This window comes from Martes martes (assembly GCF_963455335.1).
Source record: "Martes martes genome assembly, chromosome: 1".
NCBI lineage: Eukaryota > Metazoa > Chordata > Mammalia > Carnivora > Mustelidae > Martes > Martes martes.
The window spans coordinates 156,447,202-156,467,011 of NC_137888.1; the positions used below are offsets into that span (position 1 = coordinate 156,447,202).

Here is a 19,810-nt window from a genome sequence, read left to right on the forward strand (position 1 = left end):
TTAGCTCTCCTCGGTCTCCAGTTTGTGGTCTATCCTGCAGATTTTTTTGACTTGCCAGCCTCTGGAATCACAAGAGACAATTCCATATATCTCTTCCTGGATGTATACACACATTCAATTTGTTCTGTTCCTCTGCAGAACCCTAATACAAGGAGGAAGGGAGGTTTTCTCTGCATGTGGGCACTGATTCCGGTTTCCAAAGCTGCTTCACTCCAGCAGTAGTGGCAATTCCCTTTGGTAGCAGCAACTGGGTCCAGCTTGCAGTTCTGTCACCACAGGGCCCTCCTTCCAATTCAGACCAACTCCAGGCCAGCAGTGCTCTCCTCCTTTTAGGTCTGAGTTCAGCTCTACAGGTGCTCTCTTCCAACGTTCTACCTTTTAACAATTCTTCTGTTCCTACTTTGTAGCTTTTCTATGGAGGTGGGATCAATACTGTACCATCACCCCAAACTGATTCAGATGTCAAGACAGATGATAGCACACACATCAAGGGGTCATGAAAAGTTTATTATTCACATAATGTGGCTCTCTGCGAAGAGCAAGACAGGCATCCAAGCCAGTCAGTTTGCACTGATTACAAGGTGGGGCAAATGGCTCTGATTTTTATCGTGCTAAGGGGTGTGGGTTTCCAGGATAATGGAAAAAGCCAGGGTTTACATAAATTCCACCTCAAGTGCTGAGTGAGTACCTGGGCTTTCTTATCAGCTTGCCCAGGGTGAGGGTTTGAAAGCTGTTAGTGGTCAAACATAAAAAATGGGGTCAGACTCCATTATGGTTCTCCCAGTCTTGGGATGGCACCAAGTCTCAAGTCACTGCCTCCATGATAAACTAGCACTTTCTTTTTGCCTTTTTAGTTACTTAGATATACCTATTAAACAATTCTGAGTTCTTTTTCTTAAAATAACTGGTATGTTTTCTGGCTCCTGACTATAACCTGGATGATACAAGTCCTCTTTGCTATTCTGGTTAGCATTAGATTACTAGATGTGCCAGTTGAGCATATAAACATTTATTCATCTTCTTTCAGTTACCTAATAAAATGGAATGACTAAACTTCTCCTATTTCTTAAACTTCCCCCCCGCCCCATTTCTTAAACTTTTTGAGTCTAGAGCTTCTGGCTTCACTTGCTATTTTCAGGCAAAAATGTTAAAATAGAGCTCATAATTTTCTATAAACGCTGTCTTGGACATCATGTGTCAATACACAGAGAATATCCTCAATCTTTTCAAAAGGATGCATGGTATTCCATCAAAGATGCACCAGAACTGTTCAACCATTCCTTTACTAATAGCCATTTGTGTTGCTACTCATTTTTGTAGGTGAGGAAACTAAAGCCTTAAGAGATTAAAAGACTTAATCTATGTAACATTATATAAATGGTAGAACCAGGATATCTATAAAAATCATAAGATGCCACAGCCCATGCTTAAAAACACTTTATTTTTAACTATTTAAAGCAGTTAAAAAAACACACATACACCACACTATCCTGTTAAGCAACATGTGACCCATCTACATCAATTTTCAAAACGAAAACACAACTGCAGCTTCCATCTACCCTCCCTTACTCCATCAGCAGCTCCTGCCGTGAAAAGGCAGAACATGACTTTCACATGACATTCTAATACATGATTTTATACTCTTCATCATATAATTTGAATCCACAGGAATATATTATTGTGCAAAACAGTAACAACATTGTTTACTATATGACAACAATGCCTACATGCCAGCTGCTAATCAAAATACCTTATTACATGCATTATTTAATTAATCACTCCCCCACCCCCAATTATCTTGTGAGGTGGGCAACTACTATTCCATTTCATTAAAAAAGTGAAACACAAATTAAGTTTAAATAATGTGCCCACAGATACACAGTATGTTTTACATAAATTGTATATTGTACATAACTTCTGCAACTTTCTCAGCATTTTTTATTTACCTATGTTGAATGATGTAACTTTAGCTCTTTCATATTCACTTCCCAAAGTACCATAACAACCTTTTCTCTGTTGATGGACATTGAGGCTTTTCCCAATATTACTACCTAAACAATACTGCAATGAACAGTATAACAATGAACAGTTTTATACAAATGTCCCTCCCTACATGAAATTCTTCTAGGGTTTATCCAGGAGTGAAACTGTTGGTGGTGTGCACATCATAAGATTTTGCAGACTGCCTGGCACAGGAGCTATTACAATTTCCACTCCCACAGCAGTGAGTTCCCACTGTTCTACATACGAACCCATGCTAGGGCTCGTAAAACTTGTCATCTTGAGAAGTGTGAGAAGAATTTCCTGTGCTTTCTTCTCCGTACATGTCTTTGTGTGGGGTGATGGTCTATCAGCGAGGCAAGAGTCAACCACACTGAACAACTGATTCAAAGACTTTCCAATATCTACTCCTCTCTGGGAGTCCTAGCACTCTGGCTCTCCTCAGCTCCAAATTCGGTTCTTCCTAGGCAGCAAAAGAAAGCAAGGCAGGGTTCAAAGAAGCCTACATGTTTTCCAGGCCAGAATGGACAAGAACTGGTGGCTGACAGAGTCAGTAATTGTCACCTGGAGCCGCATGGCTTAGAACCACCTACAGCTGGTGCTAACTAGTGCACCTGTGGGTGACCTTCAGTCAACACTGTACTTAGGGCCCCTTCAAAACACTCCAAATCCCGACTAAGCTGAACTAAATTCAGTTCCCTATTCCTTAATAGAAGTAATTTTGTACAAAGTCTTTGTATGGCAGGCAGGTAAATAAGCACCCAACCCAGCCTCCAGAGTGCCCTGTCTGGCTGCAGTAGTAGGTCTAACTCTTGGAAACCTGGACAACATCTAGCAGAGTAAGAAACAGGCACCAAGAGAAGCGGGGCCAGGGAGAGGGCTTAGATAGACAAGGGTTAGGGATGGCAAAGGTTAGCCTTGATGGATGAGGACCTTGGCCAGCATGGATATGGCCTATACTCGTGGTGAAAGGAGACAGAACAAGTCAGGCCAGTCCAGGGGTGTTCAGAGGTGGGCAATGAAGTTAAATCCAACACTGATTACACCAAAAATGTTTAGTAGTTAGCTGCAAGTAGTTAGTCTTCTTCTTTTAGCTAATCTGTATTTCTATAATAACCATATATTACCTATATAATTAAACTTATTTAAAAATTTAGGTTATAAAACAGACTCCATCAATATAATCCCCAAATATTAAAGGCTTACCTCAGTATAGAGGGATTTGTTTTTACTTCTTTGTACACCTGAAAATTTGGTTTGAATGTTTAAAAGTTAAGTATATCTCACTTTATAAAAATGGCTGTAGAACACCCCTATTGGGGCAGAAACTCTGAGAAGTGACAGTGGCACAAGGAGTTGGGGGGTGGTGAAAATATGGACAGAAAGGGGGTATCTCCTCATTTGTGGCACCAGATTTGAAACTGAAGCTGAGCTGGAGCTACAGCTCTGTGAGGGCTCTGATTCTAGAGATCAGCTACCTAACCCAGAGCCTTTGCACACCAAGCCCTCTTTCTCCAATCCTAGGAATCAGGGAGCTTAATTACTCTAATTTTACATGCCAGAAAACAGATGCAGATGTTCAGCAACTTGTTCAAGATTATCCTGCCAAGAAAAGGCACACTGAGACTGGAACCCAGATCTGGTAACTCCAAGGCCCTTCCCATGACCCTGGGTCCTCAGCACATGAGACTCTGACCCGTGCCCAGACACTTCCAGAGCCAGTTTTTGGCACTATACCAGTGATGGGACATCTGATTCCACACCACGGGCAGCTGCTGCTGTAGTAAAAGGATGAAGAGCCAGGATTACCAAACCCTCCTGAGCAGAAAGCTGAATGGGGGCCAGAACACAAACATGTGTCTGATCCTCCTCCCTGCCCTCTCTTCAATGTGACATCACCACAAAGTGTCAAAAGTCTTCATTTTCAAATGCCCACAACCAACCAGAAAGGATAAGATTACTTGTACTCTACTGAAAGGACATTTTCCAGGTTGCTTTCTTCTCACTACAAGAAATGGTCTGCTCCACCAGTGTGCCCTGACTCAAAGCAGTAAAATGTAGTTTGAGATGGTCCTCTACTATCAAGTGAGATATTTATTCTTTTTTTTTTTTTGGATATTTATTCTTATATTCATGTGAGCTCTTCAATAATTAGAAGCAATTACTACTTACACAAATTTTAGAAATATCGCTCCTTTACCTTTATGCCACTGAGCTAATTCTTTTTGTTTCAAGTCAAGTTGGCAAGTGAGATGGAGGTGCCTCCCCCACGAGGCCCCTTTTTCTCCAGAGGGCATCAGTCATGTGCACTGGTACCTTTGGGTTGAACCCGATGCCAGCACCGGATCCAATATGCGAAGAAAGCTACAAGAAAGGTTAGAGGGTCCCCACAGTGTGCACAAGTTAGAAATGCAAGCAAGCACAATAATTAAACGTTTATAACTGTTGAGAGCTGGAGGCCTTACAAAAATTCAGACTCTGTGAGGGGAGGAGAGTGTCCCTTTATTGCAAACTGACAGCAGAGATAACTGCATAAAAATTTCTCAGCTATATAATTTCACTGAGTTCTTGGGTCTGTGGTTAACCTTGTAAGTGTAATTCAGATTCAGACCCCATCACTCAACTCAAAACTGTCCAAAGGCTCCCTACCTCCCTTTGAGGAAGCTCTAGACCCAGTGGGGACCCATGATACATGGCTTGGCCCACTACCTTGCTGGGACCCTATCTTCTGCTGGCTCACTCCACTCCAGCCCAGGAGTGCCATCCTCCAAGGACACCAGACAAGATTCCACCTCCTGTGCCTGGATGTAGAGACCCACAGGGTCCATGCCCTAACCTCCTTCAGGTATTTGCTTAAGTTTCGCTTTCTCATTTGAAGTCCTCCCTAACCAGCCTACTTAAAATCGCAACCCACCTCTCACTCTCACTCGCAACCGCCTCTCACTCTTCCCTGATTAATTTTGTCTACAATATATATCACCATCTGAAGTACTATATTATTCATTTGCTTATTTTCTATAAAGATCCAAGATGGCAGATCTTTTGTCTGTTCTGGTCACTGCTGGGTCTCTAGCACAACAGTGTCTGGCATATGAGAGTTGATCACCACATTTCTGTTGAACAGATGGCCCGCTGTTGCCCATGCAGATTGGTAGGTGGAGATAGTCACAGGGCACTGGGAGAGCCCCAGTGATTGAGTCCAACCCTGCTCTCCTCCATATACTGCTGAGACAACCCTATAACCGTGGCAGATATCCAAATTGAGATATGAGGGACAAAGCTGAACTCTCAGGAAGCATCTGGGGGAGACAAGGAGTCCATGGGCTGCTGCTGCTGCTACTTACAAGGTCAAACAGTTTATCTACTATCACAGGATTCAACTGGCCCCTTCCCACCAGCCACAGCCCATTACATCACAGACATTTTGTCAAACCACAAAGGGCAATGGTATCTGCTTTTAGACTTATTACCTGACTGGGGACTCCAGGTCACTGGGCAAAGGCCACTTCTGGGGCTCGAGCCTCCAGAAGGGCTCCAAAGAACAGGTTGCTGTTCTTCCCCAGCATCACACTCCCCAGCAGATAAGAAAGGGGATGCCCTGAGTTTCTGAATCCTCAGGATTCTCTGCCACCAGATTTGAAAATAGAAAGGGCTAGACCCTTTGTGAAGGTTTTCCCCATGCTTCCCATAATTAAGGGTTCTCCAGCAGGTGTGCTAGGAACCTGTTCTCCCACCGTCAGACCCCAAGCTAATCTCTAATATGGTTTTTCATATGCCGAGCCAAATTTGAAGACCACCTAAAGGTCTTCCCACACTCTCTGCATTTGAAGGGCCTCTCTCGAGTATGAAATCTCTTGTGGCTAATGAGCTGTGAGCTTTTGTTAAAAGTTTTCCCACAGGTACTACACTTATGGCACTTTTTCCCAATGGGTATGTTCTGGAGTCCGGTGATCCTGGAGCTCTGGTCATAAGCTTCCTCAGAATCTTCAAGGGGCTTCTCCCCACTTGGTTTTAATTCCTGTAAACTCACCCCTGCATCCTGGCAGGAAGACAACCCAGCCAGGCTGCATTCAGACTGTGCCACTCTGGTGTGTTTTCTCTGATGAATGCAGAGGGTATGTCTTCCAATGAAATCCTTCCCACACCACTGACATTTAAAAGGTCTCTCTTTAGTGTGGATTCTCTGATGATTAACAAGGCGATGTTTCCTATCATAAGATTTCCCACACAGATTACATTTATAGCGCTTCTCTCCACTATGTATCCCCTTATGATCTAAAAGACTTCTTTTACGTGTGAAAGTTTTTCCACATTCTTGGCACCAAAAAGGTTTCTCACCAGTGAGGATTTGTGGCTGCAGATTTGGCATGTTTCCACTTTCACGGTACTCGTATTGTTTTTCCAAAGAGTGAATCCTTTGATGACGGGAGAGGTTAGAACTCCATCTGAAAGCTTTCCCACATTCTCTGCACTTATAAGGCTTCTCTCTGGTGTGAATTCTCTGATGGATGAGGAGGAATGAATGATTACGGAAGGCTTTGCCACACTGGCTACATTTGTAGGCTTCCTCTGTGGTGTGACTGCTCTGAGGAACTTGGAGAACTCTGTCCTGACTAAACGATGGCCCATCTTCAGGTTTTCTCTGAATGGCATGCTGCTTCTTATGAGCAATAAAGGCTGACCGATGGGTAAACTCTTTTTCACATTCACTACATCTGTATGGCTTCTCGCCTGTGTGAATTCTCTGATGATCAATGAGAGATTTCTTTCGAGTAAAAGTTTTCCCACACTGCTGACAAGGAAAAGCTTTCTCTGTAGCAGAGGCATTCTGGGGCTGACTGCAACTGGAGGTCTGTCTGAAGTCTTCTCTACATATGTCTTGATCACAGAACTTTTCTTCCTGGTGCATTCTCATGTGACGAGTAAAGTTTGATCTCCACCTAAAGGTTTTCCTACATTTGGTACATTTATAAGGTTTCTCCTGAGTGTGGACTCTTTGATGTTCAACAACATATGATTTACAGTGGAAGGATTTCCTACACTGGCTGCAGTCAAAGGGTTTCTCCCCTCTTTGGTCTCTCAAATGATGTGCAAATCCTGAGCCATAGGTGAGAGCTTCCTCATACTGATTAGACTCAAGAAATTTCTGCTTAGTATGGGTTTCCTGGTGTAGACGGTAGGCAGACATGCGTCGGAAAGCCTTGTCACATAAACTACATTTATAAGGTTTCACTCCAGTGTGAATCTTTTCGTGTCGCACACAGTTTGAGCTCCACCTGAAGGCTTTCCCACACACCCTGCATTTAAATGGTTTCTCTTGAGTATGAAGTCTCTGATGACATGCAAGATGAGAGCTGTGACTGAAGGTCCTCCCACAGTCACTGCACTTATACGATGTCGCCACCATGTGAAGATTCTGCCCATGTTGGTGATGTGAACTAAGGCTGAAATCTTTCCCACATGCATCCTTCACATTTGCTTTTAGTCCGGCATGAATTCTCTGATGTAAGCTAAATCCACCAACTATGCGCCTGAGCCCTTTCCCATATTCCTTGTAGTCATAGTGGTATGAACTCCCTCTGAAGTGTCTGCCACAGCCATGTTTAAGGGATCGTTTTCTTCTGGGAACTCTCAAATATGTGCCGTGTTTTAAATTACGACTAGTACTTCTTCCTGATTCTTCAGATTCTTTTTCTCTCCTGTGACTGAAATTGGTCTCTTCTTTCTTAACTCTTACTTGTATGGGGTTTCCATATTGTTCCTTTAGCCTGCTCTTCAGTTCAAAAGATTCTCTCAGTCCCATTCCCTCAGAAACACTCATCATCCAAGATTCTGATGGCATAGCTAAGGTTTCTCCTTCTTCTAGAGGTTCATGTTTTAAGAAGAACTTGTTTGTTTTAATCTGGAGCTCACCTCCTGAAACAAAATAAAACACAAGACAATGTACTCTATTTTATACTTGGTACTGCAGAAAGCACCAAAGGACAGAAGAAAAAAAAAAAAAAGCCAAGATCTTGGGTGGTGAAGCTTCTGTTTAACTGCCAATATCTTTACCAAATAGTCCAGGAAGGCAAAACATGGAAGAGTGTTCCAGATGATAGGGAAGGGAGGAGGAGGAGAAGGAAGGTGGGCACAGCAGCTAAACATATGCAGAAATCATATCCAGTAGAAAAACAGCATTGATAAGTGAATGTTAAATAGTAATAAAGGGGAGAGGAATAATGGTAAGAGGATAAAAAGGCTCCCAAGAACCCAGGGGAGGGGCTCCATGGAGGACTGGCTGAAGGAATTGGAAGCCAAACCTATCGTAGGGGCAAAGAAGAGGAGCAGGAGTGCGATTAGGGTTCTTCAAAGAGCATGAAGGGGTGAGCATGGGGTATGGGCCAAGGGCCAGAAGGAGTGCAGCAGAGGGTTGAGGAAGAGCATTACTGAATGGAAAAGAGTGCAACAATGAAGCCCTCCAGTGGGCAAGAACAGTTACTAAAATGGTTTCTGGGAAACGGGTAGGGTCAGAAACAAATGTCTAATAGGCCAGTCTGGAGAGGAGAAGGCCAGAAGCCCAGCACTCCTTAGCAACACTGTTAAGGATCTTCCTTCTAGCAAACAACGAAGTTATGTTCCCTTTGACTTACTTGGTATAAAAGACCTTAAGAAAGAGAAGAGTAGATGTGAGAGGAGTAAGATCCAGAGGTTCTCTGAAACTCACCTGCGGGAGCAACACCTGGATTCCCCTTAGGCTGAGCTCCCTGGACATTCAGACCCCATGGCTCCCTTGCCTCCAACCAGGAAATCAGAACAGGTTTGGTGAATGGTCCCACTGCAAAAAAGAAGGGGATGGGATGAGATGGAAGGGTGATAAATCATACAGAACTATTCTTCAGGACCCTCTCAGGACTGAGGTCCTGGCAAGGACAAGGGAAAGGCCAGGGAGGCTGGTGGGGGAAGCCAGACAGGAGACCTAGACAGCCATTTCCAACAGCTCTGAGCACAGACAAAACAGGCTGAAAGAAGTCAGAGAAAAGGATCACTAGGATTCTCTGGAGGTGGGAGCCACATGACACCTCAATCAGTTAAATCAACCAATACCATTTGGATGTCTAACTAGGAACTTGACACACATGATTTTTAATCATTGTAATAATCCAGCAAACAGGCATCATTATCACTATGTTTTAAGAAAGACTAGGTGATAGAGCCAGGGTGAAAGCTCAGGTCAGGTCCCTGTCTCAACACCATAATAAAAAGTGAGAATGTAGAAGTAAAAGTAGATAGAAGCATGGGGGTATCAATGCCTTACCCAGAGAAACCACATTCCTGTAATTCTCCAGCATCACATCTCTGTACAAATTCCTCTGAGCAGGGTCCAGCCATCCCCACTCATCCTGGGAGAAGGTCACCTCCACGTCCTTAAAAGTCACAGCCTCCTGAAAAACACAGTCCTATGTCCGAGAGTCAGTCTACAGCTCCTGGCTTTTAGGAGAGGGCAGGGGAAGGGGGCAGGCTCTGAGTGAGCACAGGATTGATGTGGTAAGGGTGAAAGTGAGAGCATCACCCAGCAGAAGAGCTCTGAGTTCAAGGGGGATAATCTGGTCTCCAGGACCTGGTCCCATCCAGAGACACAGAGATTCAAGATAGGGGGACTCCATTAGGCAGCAATGCTGGGATGTCATGAAGGACCAAAGTTCTTATGACTCACCTGAGTCTGAGATGTTAATGGGTCTCCTGGGCACACCTCTCTCTGGGAAAGGGCAGGCACCTGGGGAACAGGAGGCTCTGAAGGAGAAGAAAGAACCATGAGCGAAGGTAGCCCAGTTCTTGGCACCCCACTGAGGAGGTCCATTCCTCCCCCACATAGAGGAGTCCTGGGCCTAGGAGCAGGTATGGACTATTGTTAAATACCCATTTCACATTTCCCCAGGGTCCACTGAGGGTTAGGGAATGAGGAGTGGGGGGTGCAATGGGAGGAGGAGCTAGTTAGACATGGGTTACAGAAGGGTAAAAAGGACACAGGGCTAAGCACCAACTGAAAGGGATTCTCATGAGAGGACAGATGGTGAAATGACAACACTACTTTGGGATGTATGGCATACAGCTTAGAGCTTGATGGCAAGTACCAGATTGGCCAGCCAGAAAGTCACACACTCCTATTTCATAGGGAGGCTCCAGGTGGTCCCCAAGAGTAGAGCCGCTCCTGAGAGGTGAAGCAGGGGACCATATCTGTGAGGCTCGCAGGGCTCCTGTACCCATCCAACGTACATCTGGGCTCTGGGCAAGGGCTGGGTCCTGGAGGGAAGAAAATGTTGTGAGAGGATCCCCATGGGAATCAGAAAGCAAACTCAGAGGAGGCCATATGGCCAGTCATTAAGGGCAGGGATCCAAGAAAGGGCAGGCCAGGCCCTTCATTACCTACAGCAGAGGGGAAAGGAAGAGGAGAAAACCCAGGGAGGACCCCATCACCCCTTAGCCTCCCTGGGCTCTAGTGTGGGCCATGAGGGAGACAGGTAGAGCCAGCAAGGCACTGCTGTTAGGCTTCAGGTGCTACAGTGACACATCCCCACTAGCCCCTCAGGCCCCACCCTGGTCTAGAACTTAGAAATCAGAGAGAAGAAATTTATCCCTGAGTTAAAATGATAATGGTTCACTACAGAGATGCAGACAGATAACATCTACCAAGTATTAGGCACTGCTCTAGGCACTACTAACCAGTGACCTCCAAGAAGCAGGACAGCTCCCAGTGTAAATCTGACTGAGATTAACACTGCCAGAGAGGCAATGCTACTTGTGAGGGTCAGCCATGGAATCACAGAAGAGAAAGTCTCAGGTACAAAAAAATAGCAGTGACCATCCAAACAGAGACCTAGAAAGAGGCAGTCTTTGCCCTGGGACTTCAAATGGTTCCAGTTTCTGAAGCAAGTCTATCCCTGATGTAGAAATGAGTAATTGAAAGCTAACAGCGAATGAACTTTAAAGTTTTTTCTGGTCCTGTGACTGAAACTGGTCTCTTCTTTCTTAACTTTCTTAACACTGATTTGGATGAATATTAGCCTGGGGCCATGAAACATGTGATACTAAGCTACAGACTAAAGATGATGAAACTGTTCCTCCCAAACCCTACCAAAAAGAGAATAAAGAAACATACAAAGATGGAAGCAGACAGCCCAATGAGTTTAGGAAAATTTCTCAGGACCTTACTGCTCAATGCTGATAAACCACAGGGTGTTTATGCAATTTTATGTGCATCTTAAGCCATTCTGTTGACTTTTCAGAATTTGGGAGGTGTTCATCCAGCCTATTTTGTTTTCTAATTTTTTTTTATAGCTTTTATTTATTTATTTGTCAGAGAGAGTGAGAGCACAAGCAGGGGGAGTGGCAGGCAGAGGGAAAGAGGAAAAGCAGGCTCCCCATTGAGCAAGGAGCCTGATATGGAACTTGATCCCACAGCCTTGGGATCATGGCCTGAGCCAAAGGCAGATGCTTAACTGACTGAGCCACCTAGGTGTCCCTGTTTTCTAATTTCTAACCAGCTTTCAACCAGGTCCTGTATCCCCATCAGGTATTTTCAAACCTTACATCTAGCTCTAAATGAGTTAAATGTAATTAAGCCACAATTTTGTACCTACTATGTAACTTATTTGCTGTAATCAGTGATTTTTCAATCCTTTTGAACATCTTGGTGTTTTGGTAAAAATGATAAAATGCTATCTTAGATTTTTTAAAATAGTAACCAGTGTTAAGCAAAAAGGTTTTCTTTTTTAACAGTCATAACCTGCATTGATATATTATCATTTACTGCTGGTAGATGTTCAGTCAAATGTGTTACTTAATTTGATATTATATTTGGGAGAAAAGTATGTCAAATATGTTCCACATATTTTTATTGAAAAAAAATTTTAAGGAAGCCTATAAAAATGATAGACGCTCTTAAGAAAAACAAAAAACAAATCTCCAAAGCTATAAGAAGCATTGAGAAACTCACTTGTGTTGGGCAGAAGGAGCAGACAGAGTTCACTTTAACTGACTGGCTGCTCTACCACCAGCTCTGGGGGAGTCAGCTGTTTCTCAGTGCTAAGGCTGGGGCTGGGCACATGGTGGGAATTCAAATATACACTGAATAAACTCTCATTGTTAGATCAGTTTCACATATTCTTTTCAATAATCTGAGAATCTGGGAGAATGTGAGCAACGCTTGAACAACGACGCTATGAAATAAAGTCTTCCAATTTCTTGGCCCTGGGCTATCCCTCAATACTCTTCTTACCCCTGACCCCTGCACAGAACAAATCCTCAAAAGAAAGAAGGAAGATGTTGTGAGTGCACTGCATTTATAGGTCTTACCATGTACTCAGAAGCCAGGAATCCTGACTAACAGCAAGAGAGACATTACTCCCACTTAACAGGCCAATATCAAGTCAAATTAGATATGTGGAGATGGACTGGCATAATGTAAGTCACTGTGTCCAAAAGCTCATTACTGTTATCGATAGGTACTTGCTGACCCTCTTACTGGAGCCGACTGTCCTCTGGGAAGGTGGGAAGGGCTGCCAGTTCAAAGGCCCTCCACTCAGGGTCTAGTTCTCAGCTGCTCAGGTGCTGTGGGAATGAGAAGGGAAGACATTCCCTGCCTTTCCTAATGTTGAGGGTTCAGAGACCCAACCCACCCACTCTAAATGAGCTGGCTAGCTGACAGGCGGAGTTCACTGGGCACTGCACACTTGCGCACACTCACCCTCCATGGTGTCCCATTGATGTCCCTCTGCAGCTCTTCCAGCAGGGCCACAGCTTCCCCACCACTCTCAGGGTGATGGAGCTGCACCCAGGTCCGGAGCTCCCCGGGCAGGATGCTCAGGAATTGCTCCAGCACCAGCAGCTCTAGGATCTGGGCCTTGGAGAGGATGTCAGGCCTTAGCCACCAGCGACAGAGCTCACGGAGCCGGCTGAAAGTCTCTAGGGGCCCAGAAGATTCATGGTAGCGAAGCTGCCTGAAGAGCTGGCGAAATAGTTCCTGGCCAGAACGGTTGAGTGTCTGTGGCCTGGCAGCCTGCACTGAAGTGTATCCCTCATCCTCTTCTTCCTTCTTTATCATCTGAAGACGCCCTCGTTCCCTTGAAGTTTGTGCCTGAGCTGGATGGACAGCATACCACCTGCCTGGGGGCATCACTCCTTCTCAGGCTCTACCCAGCAGAATATGAACCAGGTCTATGTTAGCTGTGTCGCTGCTGGGACATCAGGAGTAGTTTTTCAGCACTGTAGTGGGCAATGCCATTTGCTGGGACATCAGATGTCACTGTCAAAAGACTAAAATAATCAACATTATTGTTCAGGAGGGATGCGAGAATGATGGTGCAGTTAGATCCTGGTAGCCAGGATCATCACTGGATGTATGAAAAGAGGGCACATGAAGATTTGCACAATCATGCCTGCCAATATTAAGCAGACCAGTGCTACATTATCACATACTGTGGTAAACTAAGTAAATAACCCAGAATGCAGGTAAACATGTACAGGGCTTATATGCTAACAATTGCAAATGGCTGATGAAAGAAACCAAAGGTCTAAATAAACGGACAGACCTACTGTATCATATACTGGATGACTTGACATAGTAAAGATGTCAATTCTTCACCAGAAGATCTACAGGTTTAATGCTATTCCTATCAATATCTCAGGAAAGTTTTTCGTATTTATAGACAAGATTATTCTAACATTTATGTGGAAAATAAAGGAATTACAATAACTAAAACAATTTTTTAAAAATAGAGTATGAGGACATTGTCTATTTAATTTCAAGACAAATCAAGACTGTGGATCCAGCAACTGAACTACTAAATATTTACCCAAAGAATACAAGAATACTAATTCAAAGAGGTGTTTTAATGTTTACAGCAGCCTTGTCCACAATATCCAAATTATGGAAACAGCCTGAGTGTCCATTGACTGATGAACAGATGAGGAATATATGGAATACATATAAATGAAATACTACCCAGCCATCGAAAAGAATGAAATCTCGCCATTTGCAACAACGTAGATGGAGCTAGAGAATATAAAGTGAAATAAGTCAGCCTGAGAGAGACAAATACCATATGATTTCACTCATACATGGAATTTAAGACACAAAACAAATGAGCAAAAGTGGGTGAAAGGAGGAGAAAGAGTGAGAGGCAAACCAAGCAACAGACTTTTAACTATAGAGAACGAACTGATGGTCACCAGAGGGGAGGTGAGTGGGGGGATGGGTGAGATAGGTGATGGGGATTAAGGAGTGCACTTGTGATGAGCACAAGGTGATGGATGGAAGTGTTGAATCACTATACTGGACACGGGAAACTAATGTAACACTGTATGTTAACAAACTGGAATTTAACTAAAACCTTAAAAAAAAAAAAAGAGACTGCGGTACTGGTGGAGGAAGACACACATAAACCAGTGGAAAAGAAAAACCTGGGATAGACCAACACAAATATGCCCAACTAATTTGTAATATTAAATGTGACTTTACTGATATTATAATATTATATTTAAAAATATCTCAAATAAGCAACTCAAAAACAAAACAAATGCTGATTAGGAATTCCTTAAGTGATTGTGACCCCACCAACATGTTAAGAACTATAATCTGGACACTACTAATCCAGCTATCTACTACACTCTGAGTTTCCTCTGTAACTCATCATAATGGAGGCTCTCCAGAGGTTTAAGCCACTTTCAGGAGACATCAGAGTTTAGTGTACAGAGAAGAGAACAACTAAGACTGACCTGGGTTCAAATCCACCTCTCCACTTATTAACTGTACTGACTATGGAGGCATCACTTTACCTCTTAAAATCTCTGTGTCCTCACTGTATAAAATGGGGGTGGTTGTGGGGTTTAAGTAAAAAACTACCTGGGCACATCTTGGGCTCTCAGTGAATGTTTGTTTTTTCACACCTAGGGTAAAAGTTTATGCTGCAGGCCACACCATCACACAGGATTCTACCCTGCAGATGTGCCCAACTGATTTTTCATGAAGGCGCAAAAAGCAATTCAAAGGAGGAAGGATAGTCTTCTCAACAAATACTGATGGGGGAATTAGACATTCATAAGCAAAGTAATGGAAGTCAAGTTAAACCTTACATCTTATACAAAAATCAATTCTAAATGAATCCCAGACTTAAATATAAAACATAAAACTATACAACTTTTAGAAAAAAGCATAGGAGAAAATCTTTATGATCTAAGGCTAGGCAAAGTCATTAGAATTGACATCAAAAGCATGACCCATAAAAGGGAAAAATGACAAACTAGACCTCATCAAAATGTAAAACTCTGCTCTAGAAAGGCCCTTGTTGAGAGCAGGAGAGACAAGCTACAGACTGGAAGATAATATTTATAAGGCACATACCTGACAAAGGACTAGTATCTGACTATATAAACAATTCGCAAAACTCAACAGTTAAAAGGACAAATAATCCCATAAGAAAATAGGAAAAGACATGAAAATAAATACAAATAAGGACAAATAAGGACATACAAATAAGGACATGAAAAAATGTTTAACATGACCAGCCATCAAGAAAATTCACATCATCTTAAAACTACAATAAAATAATCACTATGTATCTATCAGAATGGCTAAAATAAAGAACAGTGATAACACCAAATGCTGTTGAGGATACAAAGAAACCAGATCATTCATCCATTACTAGTAGGAATGTAAATTGTATAGCCAGTCCGGGAAACAGTCTGGAAGTTTCTTAAAAACTTACCATACAACCTAGCACCTAGACATATATCCCATATGTACACCTAGATATATATCCCAGAAAAATTAAAATTTGTGTCCACAGAAAAACTTGTACACAATTGTTCACTGCAGCTTACTCCCCAAACTGGAAACCACCCACATGTCCTGCAATGGATGAAAAAACAAACTGAGGTACTACTATACTATGGAACACTATTTGCAATATAAAGAATGAGTATATGCAACAACTTGGATACATCTCCAGAGAATAACGATGAATGAAAAGAGCCAACCTGGAAAGGTTTCATAGCCTATGACTCTATTTATACAACATTCTTGAAATAGCAAAAGTATAGAAATGGACAACACATTAGTTGTTGCCAGAGTATTAAGGACCGGAGGGCAGAGCAGGAGGTATTATGGTTTTACATAATTAAAAGTATGACTTCATTTTTGATGTTTGACTGCTGACAGCTTTCAAGGTCCACCACTCATACTTCTTCTTGCCAACATTTGGACAAAGACATAAGAAAGCCCAAGTGTTCCCTTAGCATTGGCAGGAAGTTCAAAGTACATAAGCCCTGGCTGGGTTGTGTACAAAAATCCGCACTACACCCCCACTCTAACCATAATAAAAGCCAAAGCTAGTCACCTCTCCTTACTCTCTCAAGCCACTATTTTTTTACATTTTAAATAATTATAATATAAAGGATAGCAATTCAAATGCTTTACATTTCTACTTAAGTTCATATTGCACTAAAATTATTTTACATGGAAAAACAAGCTGAAGTATCATGACATGTCTTAGATATTCACATTTATTTTAAGATTTTATTTATTTATTTGACAGAGAGAGAGAGAGAGAGAGCACAAGTGGGCAGAGCAGCAGGCAGAGAGAGAGGGAGGAGCAGGCTCTCCATGGAGCAGGGAGCCTGATGAGGGGCTCTATCCCAGGACCCTGACATCATAACCTGAGCTGAAGGCAGACACTTAATGGCTGAGCCACCGAGGCAGCCCGAAACTTACATTTACATTAATGGATATTTCAAAGTCCACTTGAATAAATTTTCTATTATATACCAAATTTTCTATTATATACCAAATCACCTAAAAATATATATAATGCTAATCTACTTTGATATTGAGATATACTGAATATCTGACATATTGAGAGCAGATATTCAGTATCTATTACTACTCCCCTTGAAAATACACTGATTTTTAGAACATACTTAAATCAGTCTTGGTACCTAGTAATAACATTTGAGCCATACCTGAAAATTCTTCATTTACTGTTGAGTCTCCACAAGACTAATTTTTAAATTTAACATTTACTTCATTTAAAAATGAAGACAAAAAAGTCCTTTTAGCCAGTGGAACAGAAGTATGAGAAGAGAGATAATAAGAATGATCTTCAATGCTAGCTTCTAAGCTACGTTTTTTATAACTTAAACATTTAGTTCTCATCATTTTGTTGCAGTATAACCAAGTCTGCCTATTATAATAATAATAACCAATGTTAGAGTCTTTGGAATCATGATTGTAATTAAAGCTTGGACTTCAAGCTTGATGAAGTTAATGGCAACCTCCTGGATCCCGTTAAATATCTACTAAACTAATTTAAATGGAATCCAGGAGGCTGCTATTAGCTTTATTATGCTTTAAGTCCAAGTGAGTAATGGTATTAAGGAGGGCACATGTTGTAATGAGCACTGGGTGTTATACACAACTAATGAATTGCTGAACACTACATCAAAAACTAATGATGCAATATATACTGGCTAACTGAACATAATAAAATAATAAGTTCTACTTCCAAATAACACTTTAAAACAGTTTCAAGTACTGAACTGACTAGCCAGCATCAGGTTAGGAATTTTTTCAGTGCTCTAAAGTATAACTTTTGGTATCAAAAAAGCATAGTTAAGACCTTTGATTAGTTATGAATAAAAAAATCAAGAACTAAAATACCAGTGGTTCCTGTGACAAAGAACCCCTCCAAATAATTCAGGGAATGCTTAGAGGGAATTTCATTCTGCAATGCTTATATTGTTTTAAAAAAAACTTAGGAGCTCAAATCAACAACCTAACCTTTTACCTTAAAACACTGGAAAAAGTAGAGCAAACTAAACCTAAAGCAAGCAGAAGGAAAGAAACAGTAAAGAATATAGTGGAAGTTAATGAAACAAAGATTAGAAAAACAAAAGAGAAAATCAATGAAATAACAAAATTGGTTCACTGAAAAGATCAACAAGATTGATAAACCTCTAAACTGATGAAGAAAAAAGATTCAAACTACATAAATGAGAAACAAAAGAAGAAACATACTACTGACTTTACAGGAACTTTTAAAATATTAATTAAAAATAAGACAATTTAGGGGCACCTGGGTGGCTCAGTGGGTTAAAGCCTCTGCCTTCGGCTCAGGTCATGATTCCAGGGTCCTGGGATCGAGCCCCGCATCGGGCTCTCTGCTTGGTGGGGAGCCTGCTTCCCCTCCTCTCTCTCTGCCTGCCTCTCTGCCTACTTATGATCTCTGTCTGTCAAATAAATAAGCAAAATCTAAAAAAAAGATAATTTTTGCCAATAAATTAAATACTTTTGATGAAAATGATGAAAAGTTGTAGTAGTTATAAAACACAAACTCTACTAAAATTGATTAAAGAAGAAACACAAAATCTGAACAGACATGTAACAAGTAAAGAGATAAAATTAGTAGTCAAAACCACCCATAAAGGGCACCTGGGTGGCTCAGTTGGTTAAGTGACTGCCTTTGGCTCAGGTCATGATCCCGGAGTCCCAGGATAGAGACCCACGTTGGGCTCCCGGCTCCACAGGGAGTCTGCTTCTCCCTCTGACCTGTCTTCCCTCTCACGCTCTCTCTCACTTTCAAATAAATAAATAAATAAACACACAAAATCTTAAAAAAAAAACACAAAAAACAACACCCATAAAGAAAAGCAAAGACCCAGATGGCTTTATTGGTAAGTCGTACCAAGGTTTAAAGAAAAATAATACTTAGGATGCCTGGGTGGCTCAGTCGGTTAAGTGTCTGCCTTGGGCTCAGGTCATGATCCCAGAGTCCTGAGACTGAGTCTCACACTGGGCTCCCTGCTCAGCGGGAGCCTGCTTCTCTGCTTGTGCTCCCTCTCTCCCTCTCTGACAAATAAATAAAATCTAAAAGAAAAATCATAGTGATTCTTCATAAACTCTTCAAAACAAATGAAGAGGGAGAACTTCCTACTTTATTGAGTTCAGTATTACCTTAATACCAAAATCAGACAAACCATTCTCTCTTATGTATGCAAATGCGAAAATTCTCAACAATATACTAGCACACTGAAATGCCATAACACATAAAAGAATTATAACCCATGACCAAATGAAATTTATCCTAGGAATGCAAGATTATTTTTTAACATATCAATAAAAACAAAACAAAAATCACATTATCATGTCAATAGGAGGGAAAAAATTGACCAAACCCATACTTTTAAAAGATTACTTATTTATTTACTTATTTAATTTGAGAGAACAAGAGCGAGAGAGATCATACAGGTAGAGGGAGAAGCAGACTCCCCACTGAACAGAGAGCTTGGATGCCAGGCTTGATCCCAGGACCCTGAGGTCATGATTTGAGCTGAAGGCAGATGCTTAACCGACTGAACCACCCAGATGCCCCCAAATTTTTCATGACAAAAATAATCACTAGGAATAGAAAGGAACTTCTAATTGTGTTAAAAAGCCTCTACAAAAACTCACAGCTAACATCATGTTTAATAAAGACCAAATGCTTTCCCATAAATTGAGAACAAATTATGGATATCCACTTTCAACTCTTCTTTTTAACACTATACAGGAGGTTGTAGCCATGGCAGTTAGGCAAAAAACTGGAAGGAAAAACAAAAGCTGGGGGTACTTCCAGGGAAGACGGCAGAGTAGGAGGATCCTAGACTCATGGTCCCACAGATATACCTGATAACACCCACATCAGTATAAATAACCCATAAAGCAATCAGAAGACCAGCAGAACAGACTCCTCTAAACAGCTAAATGTATAGAAGAGGTCACACTGAAGAGGACAGG

General features: G+C 41.9%; 1 protein-coding gene across 3 annotated transcripts in view; it reads right to left on the bottom strand.

Annotated features, from left to right (window-relative positions):
• Positions 1 to 4,114: 4,114 nt before the first annotated feature.
• The window catches only part of ZNF445 (zinc finger protein 445), a 38,941-nt gene continuing 23,245 nt past the window's right edge, over positions 4,115 to 19,810 (bottom strand). The window contains exons 2-7 of one of the 3 annotated variants that reach the window (XM_080811836.1): positions 12,728 to 13,296; positions 10,116 to 10,284; positions 9,698 to 9,774; positions 9,299 to 9,425; positions 8,708 to 8,818; positions 4,115 to 7,917 (exon numbers count right to left, since the gene is read on the bottom strand). In XM_080811836.1, coding sequence (XP_080667962.1) covers positions 5,750 to 7,917; positions 8,708 to 8,818; positions 9,299 to 9,425; positions 9,698 to 9,774; positions 10,116 to 10,284; positions 12,728 to 13,156 — 3,081 coding nt within the window. In that variant the 5' untranslated portion in view covers positions 13,157 to 13,296 and the 3' untranslated portion in view covers positions 4,115 to 5,749. Of the gene's footprint in view, positions 7,918 to 8,707; positions 8,819 to 9,298; positions 9,441 to 9,697; positions 9,775 to 10,115; positions 10,285 to 12,727; positions 13,297 to 19,810 lie in introns of all 3 variants that reach the window. The other 2 variants (XM_080811835.1, XM_080811837.1) reach the window with 2 other exon arrangements.